At 46.0% G+C, this 11363-nt stretch overlaps 1 protein-coding gene across 1 annotated transcript in view; it reads right to left on the bottom strand.

Moving 5' to 3' along the window:
* Positions 1-203: 203 nt before the first annotated feature.
* MICU1 (mitochondrial calcium uptake 1) overlaps positions 204-11363 on the bottom strand; it is a 94161-nt gene continuing 83001 nt past the window's right edge. The window contains 3 exon segments of the mRNA XM_054515627.1: positions 204-923; positions 3212-3301; positions 8921-9029. Of these exon segments, the coding sequence (XP_054371602.1) occupies positions 760-923; positions 3212-3301; positions 8921-9029 (363 nt within the window). The 3' untranslated portion in view covers positions 204-759.

Genomic DNA, 11363 nt, shown 5'->3' with positions numbered 1-11363 from the left:
GTGGCTTCCTCTGGACTCCCTCCAGCAGCTCCATGTCCTTCCTGTGCTGGGGACAGAAAGTATTCCAGGAGTGACTGATCCCCTTTGTCCTTCCAGCTCTGGAAAGTCACGGGGGTTTCCCCCCACTCCCAAACCACCCCACATTCAGTGCCTCAGCCCCAGCCCTGGGGAGGATGTGGAGCAATGCAGAGACAGAGCCAGGCTGAGGGAGGAACATCTTTACAAGGAATTTTACAGAGGACAGCCCCCAGCAAACCACACCTGCCAGCCCTTCCCAGCACAACTCCCCATTCAGGGAATCAGGGAGCTCCTGCTTGTGCAAGGCAGGAAGGGCAGGAGAGCTGCACTGCTTTTAGCTGCCCTTCTGCAGCAGGTGCAGCACAGGGCTTTTGGCTGGCTGCAATCCTGGCCTGGGATCCAGGGAATGCAGGAATTGTCTGGCTTTTCTGAGAGCAGGCTGAGAATCAAAAGAACCTCCCATGCCATTTTTCATAGCATTAAATAAAGGTGATTTGGGGCCCAGCTCTGGAGCAGGGCACATCCTGCCACGGAGGTGCTGGCAGTGAAAAGTCCTTTGCTTGTTCCTGAGAGAGAGGAAGATGGAGGAGCCAGCAGCAAGCAAATTCAGCAGGTGTGGATTTCTAACTTGCATTGACAAAACCCTCCTGGCACAGCCAGCCTGGGCTCTCCAGAGCCTGGTGCCACCCTGCTGTGCCCATGGGCTCATCCAGGGAATGGGGGTGCTCCTTCCCAACCCCACTACTGCTGCTTGGGAGCTGTGAAGTCCCAGGCTGTCTCCTGGGCACACTTCCACATGGCCCTCATGAGCCGTGTGAAGCCCATGTCCTTGGGCTTCTCCAGGCCGCGCATCAGGCGCTGCTTCATGATGGCAACAAACTCCTTGTTGCTCAGCTCCCCATTCCCTGCAAAAAGGAGGAAAAACAATCAGAGACCCACCAGCAACCTCCTTGAAATGATAACTTTAAAGGGCAGCAGCCATGAGTGTCCTTTCCTGCAGAAACTGAGACCACATCTGGCTGCCACCTCCCAAAATATCCTGCTGAGCAAGGGCTCCCGAGCCACAGGGTTTAAATCCCAACCCCATGGATGCTTGCAGGAGGCAGAGAAGCAAATGCAAGCCAAATGTCCCTGTCCTCCCAGGAAACACTGCTTTAAGTGGTTTAGGAAATTGTTGGGTGCACAAATTTTTGTAATGGAGTAGAAGGGAAGATTTGTTGATCTGATGAATGAGGTTATGGAAAATGCAGCCACTGGGCAGCAAAATTCCAGCAAACTATCAAGGGTTGAGCAAAATTCCCTCCAGTGGATGCCTGTAATGCCTGTAAACACTGATGGAGTGAAAACAACAAAATAATAATAATAAAAAATGTCTGTGCCTGCTTTTCGACTTGTTTTCTTCCTTGGGGGACTCCTCTGGCAACCAGTCTTTCCCCCTAAAGATTTGCTATCAAAATATTTAGGAGATTCTCCTCTGAGAGAAGGCAAACAGGGAATATTTGGTTACACTTCAGCTTACTCTGATCTTCAGCCTGATCATCTGGCATGAAGATTTATCACAACAGTGGTACTGAAGCACAGAGGAAAATAAAACAGGAGATGTGACCTTAGGGAGGTGCAAAGGAGCAGGCAGGACTGAAATCAAGAGGGACAACAAGGACTAAATTAATTAAATATATTTTTTGATGTTCATACTTATGCAGCAGTGCTGCCACTCAGAGCTGCCAGATGCTGGTGACTGTGCTGGAGAAGCAGGGTGCCAGCCAGAACTCTGATTTTGGCCTGGCAGTTTTGGGCAAATGCAGAATTGCCTTCTTTCCAAGTCAGAATTGCTGTCACCTGGCAAAGGCTCCAGTAACTCCCGTTAAATCAAGCTGGGAGTGCTTCAGCATGACAACAACCACCCTGGGGCACTCACAGCCTCTGCAAAGCCAGCTTCCCAGCAGGGCACAGTGCTGCTATTAATTAATTAAAAATTAAGCTGACATTTGTCTAGGACTTTGGAGATAAGCCCCAGCCAGGCTCATTTCCAACACTGGAGCACAACAGTTCATTCTGTTAGACCAACTGGAGTTCTCTGGGTGGGGGAAAAGGAGCAAAGTGTGCACACCAAACCCTCCCATCTGTGCTCCAACATCCACATCTCACAGGGTGGGTACCCCTGGATACCCTTCCCAAAAGGGCAGGGGGAATGTGGGAAATGGATTTATAGAATTCTCAAAGCCTGACAGAAAGTTTACACAGTGTGTGCATCTGTATGCAAACCTTGAGATAAGAAATGCTGACTTAGAAATGCCCTGGAACAGGACAGACAATGTGGAGAGAGAAATGGAATTAGAAACAAGTTTCAAAGGATGCCTTGTAAAAGAGACTGGATACTTTGGAGAAATAGAACTGTGAAAGATGCACTGTAGTGGGACACAGGAGGGGTAATTTTAGATGATTCAAGGCATGTCACATTCACATTTTCTGAAAAATCCCTTTGCCCAGGATTTTGCTCCTGGGAAGCTGAGAAGCCTCAGAGAGAAGGAAAACAATAATTATCTGATTTGCTTCTCCTGTGTTTTGCTGCTTTGCAATGTATTTGGACACTGTTTATCAAACAGGTGGTTGTTTCATTGGTTTCATGTGAATTATTTTGTCTCATTGGCAAATCAGGGCCAAGCTGTGTTGGACTCTGGAAAGAGTCACAAGTTTTCATTATTATCTTTTTAGCTTTCTGTAAGTATCCTTTCTGTATTCTTCAGTATAGTTTAGTATAGTATTCCTTAATATAATATAGTATCATAAAATAATAAATAAAATAAATTAGCCTTCTGAGAACATGGAGTCAGATTGATCATTCCTTCCTGCCATGGGGCACCCCACAAATACAATAAAGGCATTTACAGCATGGTGTGGCAAAAGCTGATAGGCCAAGAAACACTTATAATGTAATTAGGAAATGGTTGGCTTGTGACTGTGATGGTGTGAATTACAACATCTGTATTGTCTCACCCTCCACATGAGACTGAAAATGGAATAAAAGTCTTTAAATCACCTCTCAGTTGCCCATCTCTGGGTCAGAAAAGGGCATAATCCACCAGGGGATCTCCCCAGCTCCACGGACACAGAGCATGGCCAGAAGAACCATTTCCCCCAGGTTTCCTGCCCTGGGCTCTCCCCCAGCCTGGCTGAGCTGGCGCTCACTCACCGTCGCAGTCGAAGAGCGCGAACACCACGTCGCACACGTGGTCTGACAGCTCCACCTTGGCCACGGTCCTGGCCACCTGCTGCATGGTCACTGCAACACAGGGAGGGCACAGGGTCACACAGGGGCCAACCCCAGCAGGACACTCCTGTTGCTCCGTGGAAACCAGCCTTGGTGTCCTCAGAGAGGCTGCAATAAGCTTGACCAACGAGGCAGCTCCTCCTGACAGCATTCCAAGGAATGCTATCCTGTCACAGACATATTTTATGAAAAATCTTTTTGCTAGGATCTTTTCTCCTAAGAAGCTGAGAAGCTTCAGCTTCTCCATGTTTTGCTGCCTTAGAATGTGATCTGGAGAACTGTTTACCCAGCATGTGAAATTGTTTCTACTTGATGACCAGTCACAAGTCCAGCTGTGTTGAGACTCTAGTCAGCCACAAGACTCTATTATCATGGCTAACCTTCTGATGAAATCCTTTCTTCTTTCTTTAGTATCATTTTAATATATCATTTTAATATAATATAGATAATAAAATAATAAATTTGCCTTCTGAAACATGGAGTCAAGATTCTCATCTCTTCCCTCGTCCTGGGATCCCTGCTAACATCACCACATTATCCAGCATTCAATTCTATCAAGCAGGGTATTCCAAAAACTGGGACTTCCAAAACCTGCTTTTCCTGTTGCAACCCAATAACTGCAGGAGAAACCCACCCACCCTCCTGCAGGGAGCAGACCAGATTAACTTTGCAATAAAATAAAGAGTTGTAAGGAATTGTTTCCCTTTTCTCCCTAGACTGGCAGCAGAGAAGCAAGCAGGAGTTTTATTCCCCACCTTTAGAAAAGGGCAATCCATGGAGCTATCAATCTGGCAGGGTTAGGCAGTTGATTTTGCTGCACAAATGGGAAAAGAAAAGCCCCCTCACTAGGCTGGTGTGAGTGTATTTAAAGTTAAATTGCTTCTCTACAAAGCCTGACCCAAGGAAATGCCATCCCCAGAACCTGGGCTCAATGTTTAGCTGTGGAGCAAGGGAAGAGAGGGAAGTGGTGCATCACAAAACCAGACTGAAACCACAAACAGCCTCTGCTTTCCTTATGGGCTTCTGCATCCCCAGTCCTTCAGGAATTTTGGAGAGTTAAGTGTGTCACAAAGGAAGAAATAATAATCCAATTTATACTGTAACTGGATTAATTGCAAACTGCATAAAATATTTCTAATGGGATTTTTTCATTGATGCTTACATTATTGGTACCTTCCACCCCGTTTCTGCTCCCCTGAGTGAAATCTGGGGTTGTCTGAGAGGAATTCACTGCCACCATCAGGTCCTTTTCCCCATAAAACCTCTCCTTTTACTAAATAATGCAGGAGAAAATTGAAATGATGCATTATATATATGTGAAATATTTATAATCTCAAGTAGGACCCTACTTTTCCCAAGTAATTATTCTTTCTGAGTGAAATTCCTTTTCTCCATGAGTGATGTAGCTCCAGTCAGCAGTTATTACTCTGTATTTCCTCAGACAACAGCACCAAATTTCATTTAATTTGTGTTGTAAATGTAAAATTTCTCTCAAGGTGCTTCACCTTGATGCCATCCTCCCCTCCTGGTGCCCTAGGTACCCTGTGGCTATAGCCTTACTTATAAAAAAATGTTAGAATGATTTCTTCATCACAGAATTCCAGAATGGTTTGGGTTGGAAGGGGCCTTAGAGCTCACTCAGTGCCACCCCTGCCATGGGCAGGGACACCTTCCACTGTCCCAGGCTGCTCCAAGCCCCAAGTCCAGCCTGGCCTTGGGCACTGCCAGGGATCCAGGGGCAGCCCCAGCTGCTCTGGGCACCCTGTGCCAGGGCCTGCCCACCCTCACAGGGAACAATTTCTCCCTAACACCAAATCAAAATGTCCCTTTCAATTTAAAACACTGCCCCTTGACCTAATACCTTTAATTATAATTTATGTTATTCTGCTGAGATTTTCCCCACTCCTTCCATCTCTGCAGGGAGTCTCCTGATCCCTCCCCCCCTGTTTGTTTTTCACAGCCACAGTTTTCCCAGCTGGAACTTGCACTCATGGCCAGCAGTTCCTGCTTCCTCTCTTATTGATCCAACTGCACAAGTGTCAGCTCCATCCCATCGTTCCTGCTTGATGCCAGAATGACTCCACAGGGGCTGCAGGACTGTGCTGTGCTGGTTTTTAAGGAATCAAAAGGAAGAGGGAAAGCATCTCTGCTTTCACATCCACACACATGCTCCAGACCACAAGGTAGCTCAGGAAGGCAAATAAAATTGAAGCAAAGCTGCTGGAATCATTTCTTTACCATGAAATGGAATAGGTGCTGTCTGGGGAGCATCTCTTAAAGCCTGTCCAGATTTGGAATTCTGGGATAGAAATTCTCCTGGATTTCATATCATCAAAAATGAGTTCCACATTTCTATCTTGAAAAGCTTCTTAAATTTCATGCATTGGTATCTCCCACCGGTTCCTTTAATGAGCCATCTGAGTGATTTTATGCAAGTTTAGAGTCTGACACAGTTATCCTTTTTTTCCACTCTGATTCCCAGAAGTGCACTGTGAGCAATGCCTCACTGAGTGCTGCTCCAGGCCAGGGCCTCACCAGATGGCAAACTTCACTTTTCCCTCCAACTTGGGATTAATCACACATGTGGCCAAAAGAATGGACAGCTGGGCTGCTGCCTTTGTTTTCCAAATGGCACTGGGGGTGATGGGAGCAGGGCTCCCTGCCCTGGGCCATTCCAGGATGGAAAGGCAGGACACACATGTGTGTTTGGGCTCCCAGAAATCAGCCTCATGTTGATGCACACGTTTCATTTCAGGGCTCCCAGTTGGAAATGTTGGATGCTATCACTGGCAGCATAGCTCCCAAAATCTATTTAATTTTTACAAATCATTTGCATGAGTATGTGCTGGAACACCCATCCAGAAAGAGATGGATAAGCCTTGTGCAATCCTGGGTGCACAGCACATTTTCCTTGCTCTTCTCAAACTGCAGCCCTGCAGCTGAGCAGAAGCTGTTTTGACATCAAAGGCAGCATGATAGAAAGTCATGGAGATCAGGGAGAAAAAAGCAGAGCTCCCAGACCAGAGCAGAGCTGTTGCTGCAATATCCACAGCCAGAAATGTGGAAAGGAAGGAGATTCCTTGGAGACACCCCAAACCTGACTGCAGCTGCAGGGATCCTGTTGGACACCAGGGTCCCAGAGCCCCTCCCAGTACCAGCACTGCCATTAGTGCAGAGGAGCACTCCAAGCTCTGCTTCTCCCATCCCTCTCCAAGGCACAGGGCAGCAGGCAGCAATTCCATGGCTGTGCTCCAGCTCACCTCTGCCCCTCCCTGACTCCCTGTTCACTCTGCAGCCGTTTCAAGCAGCATTATTCAAATAAAATGATTTTCCACGAACCTCTCTGGGGCTCCAGCCCTGCTCCAAGCCACACATGAGTGGGATCAGCTGTCTCCCTGTGCTTTGGCCCTTCTATGCCTTGCCCCAAACCCCACAGGAGTTATCCCACAGCTCCCTGCTGGCACCAGGGCTGCTTGGAAAGCCTGGCTGCACACAGTGCCAGGAAAAGTGCAATTCACACCCTCCTAAAAGGGGAATAAGCACCAAATTCAGTTCCTGCCCTGCTTCCAGCTGTGAGCCCAGGCTGGGGAAGTCTCCTAAGGAGTGCTTGTGATTTAGGAGAATGACAGCTATTATGTTGCTGGGAAAATGAAAGATGGGCTAACAAATAATCTGGGTCTTTTTAAATGGGTCATTAAAATACAGGTTTATGATCCTTTTTAGAAGAAGAAGAGACTTTAATTCAGCACAGAAAACAGGCTGTCAGGCTCTGGCTGTTTGGTAGCAGCCATTTTTTCCCCTCTGAAATTTTAAACAGCCCTTTTAAAACCATAATAATGTTTGCTGCATTGTTAACAGCAAATTATTACACATACCAACCTCTTCCTAGTCCCCATCCCAGTGTAGTTTTGACTTTGTTAGTTTGTAACCAGCAACCTTGTGAAAGCTTCACTTTTGGGAGGGCATACCCCATTTATGGTTTATTTAAATCTGATCCCTGCCCAGGGAAGGTTCCCTTAGCCCAGCCCAGCACTCCCAGCTCAGTGGCTGCACAAGCTCATTAATGGCACATCATTAAACAGCAATCACACTGATTTACCAACTGCACACAGACCTAAATTCTGTGAAAATGTGTATTCCATGACAGGACAAATGCTAATTTCCTGTAGGCACTGAGTAAATTTGATTTGCTGGGCTATCACCTCCCCGGGGATGCTACAGAAAGGGCTCAGAGCAGCAGCAGCACACCCAGACTTGGTATTTTACTTTTAAATGAAAGGAAAATCCTATCAGCTTCTCTTAAGTCTTAAGGTAATGATGTTCTAAACCAAAGAGTACAGATGATTTCCCCCCAAAAAATTTAAGATGAGAAGGGCTGCTGACACACACAAGAAGAGATGTGACACGTTTGTTTCCCTCTGTAATTTCACTGTCCCCAAACCTATTAATGCCTTAATATTCCCACAACAGCAGCAGTTGGAATAGCTGGCTTCCAAAATGTTTAATTCTGCAGCTGCCTAAATGAATCAGCTTTAACTTTGTAGCAGACAAGAGTTTCCACTTAGCCTAAAATTCTTTTAATGAGTTTGCTATCTTTATTTTATATCCTCAGTCTGTTAAAAAAAAAATCCCTCTTAAAAAAACCCAAAGACCAAAGCACTTGTGACAGATCCTGGCAGCAGGGTGGGACCTGGTTTGAAATTTATTTTGGGGATTTTTTGCCTTTTTTTAAAATCAGTGTGTCAGATCTAAGAACAAACCTGAGACAGACCAGCTCAGGAAAGGAAACATGGTGATAAGGAGAAGGATATGGATTGGTCTGATCAATAAACCACATTATTACCAAGGTCCCCAGGAAACACCAGCTCTGAGGTTTATTCAGCCCACTCCTCTGGACTGTGGGTTATCTAAGATTGAGTCTCTGGACAGACTTTAATGCTCAGTCTGGGACCTCAATGGTGTTCCACTGCTCTCACTCTTTCCCTCCAGCACTCCCAGGAGCTCTGAAGGTGTTTGCTACTGCTTGGCTTCCCAATCAGAAATGCATCATCCAGCCCTTGTTTCTAGGCAAAGTCAATGATTTTTGAGCAAAGCTGAAACAAAACAAGGGTTGAGCAGTTCCTACCCCCAGCCCCAGTGCTGCTGTGCCTCTGCCATGTGATCAGAGACCTCCACAGAAAATAACTCTGCAAGAATTCTTTTACACTCCTTTTTGAAGTCCTTTGTATAAGGGGGAAAAAAGGTCCCTTCAGAAGATGGGGATGAGGAGGAAACAGTGGTGTCCCTGGGATCTGGAAGCACAGCCTGTGGCACACTCATTAGCTCACCCTGCCTCTGCACACAGACAGCAGAAAGGTCCCTCCATGAAATCACTGCTTCCTCATCCTTTCAGGCTACACATGCCAGCCTTGCTTCTCCCTCCACTGAAAACTGTGGGAGTACAAAGCCTGAAATCCCTCTTTATCCATGGATGTAGTGAGCTAAGCACCTATTACAGGCAGGAATTACACTTTGGGTACATTTTTAACCTGTCAGCTTGGCCTTGTCTGACATCTTCCCAACTCCAAAGACACAGCATGAGCTGTGCTCCCTCAGGCTTTCAGCACCTCAACACCCCACAGGTCTCAGTACCTTTATCAAGAGAAGCTCCAGCCATGTGGTAGAAGCTCAAAGCTGTGTCCACATCATTTATGTTCTTCAGAAAAGTGAAGAAGTTCTCCACCTCCTCAAAAGTCAGCCCCTAGGACACAGAAAAGACACTCATGTGGTAATGGGACAGAGATCATGGCCACTCCTGGAAATGACACAGTGACCCACTGGCCCAAAGCTGCAGCCACAAGTGCAGAATGCATCTGCACACTCCAAAAACTCAGCCTTGGCACCTGAGGATGTTTGGGTTGTGACCTGTACTTTTGTTCCCCTCCTGGCCCCACCAGTCCCACAAAGGAAAGGGACTGAAAACCATTTCCAGGTGAGCAGACCTCAGATGTAGGAGACCACTGCAAACAGGTGAATTGATAAATTGATTTGAAGCCTGCACACTTGCAATGGCAATATCGAACAGTCCATGTTTGATATTTTGATTTGATATTTTGATATATTGATATTCTCAGTAACTTTTCCTGGTTACTGAGAATTTCAGACTTTCTGTGCTGGCAGACACTGACCTCCAAGAAAACATTACATTTAACCTGAAGCCATAGAAAAGGTTTCCAAAATTAAATGATAAACCTAAGATTATAGGTGTGTAGTTTGAATAAAAGTGTGTAATATCACATAGTAAAAAACTTAGAGCTTAATATTTTAAAATACAGTAATATATATAAAGCAAGATAAAAATTTTAGAGCAGAAGCTAGTCCTTCTTCAACTTCTTCATGAGTTTAGGTAATGTTGTGTAGTTAGATAAAAAAGTCTGCATTGCAAGTCAAAGTAGTTATTGAGTTAAAAGTAAAAATAATTTAAGTGTCATTTCTTAATTAAACAGTTTATCTTTAAAAGACCTTGTAGAGAGAGATACATCTCCATTTTGTAATTTGTTAGTAAAGTGCTTGCTGTAGAACTCAGGGTTTATGAGACTGTAGTACAGATAAGAACTAATAAACATATGAATCCAAACAAGAAATACCATCTCACACATTTAATCCCAACCCTAACAACAAAAAAAGATTAAAAACTCAACAAGCCCATGCACTGTAAGGTCTCTCCCAAGAGATCCAGGGATCCCTGGGGGAATTCAGGTCTTACCCAGTGTGGCAGAAGGTGACACTAAAGCACAGAAGTGTCCCAGTTTGCTTTGCTGCTGGAGACAGGATCCCTGTCTGCTCCACACACCTGGGCCAGGTGAGCAGGTTCTCAGTGACAGCCACACTCTGGGACAGTCATGGAAAAACATCCTGAGATCCCCAGGAGGAGAACTGCTGATGAGCACAGCTCTGAACCCCACCTGGTTACACTGCACCTGATTTTACCACTCTGTGCAGCTGCAGCACCACCACAGCACTGCTGGGGATGCCTTGAGAAGGCTGCCCTAGAACAGACGCCAGACAGAGCTAAAGAATAAAGCAGGGATTTATTAAAAGGATCTCCTCCATGGATCCCCCTTGGGCAGCACAAGAGCCCAACCAGGGCTGCACCCAGGATGAACCAAAATGGGCACAAAATGAACCCAAGATGAACCAAAATGGTCACAAAATGAACGACTGCTCCTGGGGTCTCTCCCTTTGATCAGTTCTGCTCCATTTGCATCTTGCAGTTCATTGTCCCATTCCAGCCCTAGCCCATGCAGTCCCATCCTTGTTTTTCTCTCTCCAGCCCATGGTGTTTGTGCTCTTGGGGCTGAGATTTGGATCATTTGTCCTTGGTCCCCAGCTAGGAGCAGGAATTGTTTTGTCTCCCTGCTCTGTGCACAGAGCTCACCATCCCTTAATGTGAGCTCAGACCCACACACTAAAGCAGCACAGAATGTGAAAATATAAAAGCTAAACCTGAAGCATCACTGGGACAGGAGCTGGAGCCTCCAACTCCAGCAAAGCCATGGCAGGGAGCCAAGGGAGGAGGTGAATCATCACCACAGTAATAACCACTCAGACTCCCTCTCTGGGACACATAAATCAGCTTGTCAAGAGAGTTCAGCTCCAGGCTCCTCCTATCCTGCCTGGCACGACAGATTAATAGAGCAAGATATTAAAAATCCAAACTGCAGAACACAGCCCAGCTCCAGGACCTGGATGTGTTTAGCAGGTACTGTCAAATATGAATTTACACAATCTGCTGTAACTCTGCTCAAACAACTTCTAATCAGGGAAGAAGCCACCAATCTTTTGAAAGAAAAAGAACATTTTTAAGGTCTTTCCATACAGACATTTGGGGCTTGTTCCTATCTTTGCTGTAAGGGAGTACGTGGCCCTGCAGTGATGATCTGTGTGTGCACTGACACATGCAACAGCAGCTTTGTCAGCCCTGGACTCATGGATCTGGGCCAAAAAGGATGAGATGGCAAAATGGGAGAGCACATGTGGACAACAGAGCTGAGTGAAGAGAGAAATCCCTGGTGACTCTGCAGGGAGCTTTCCT

Source organism: Molothrus ater, chromosome 8, assembly GCF_012460135.2.
Source record: "Molothrus ater isolate BHLD 08-10-18 breed brown headed cowbird chromosome 8, BPBGC_Mater_1.1, whole genome shotgun sequence".
Classification (NCBI taxonomy): Eukaryota; Metazoa; Chordata; class Aves; order Passeriformes; family Icteridae; genus Molothrus; species Molothrus ater.
Note: the sequence above shows the minus strand (reverse complement) of the source record. Positions and strands in the feature narration are given on the sequence as shown.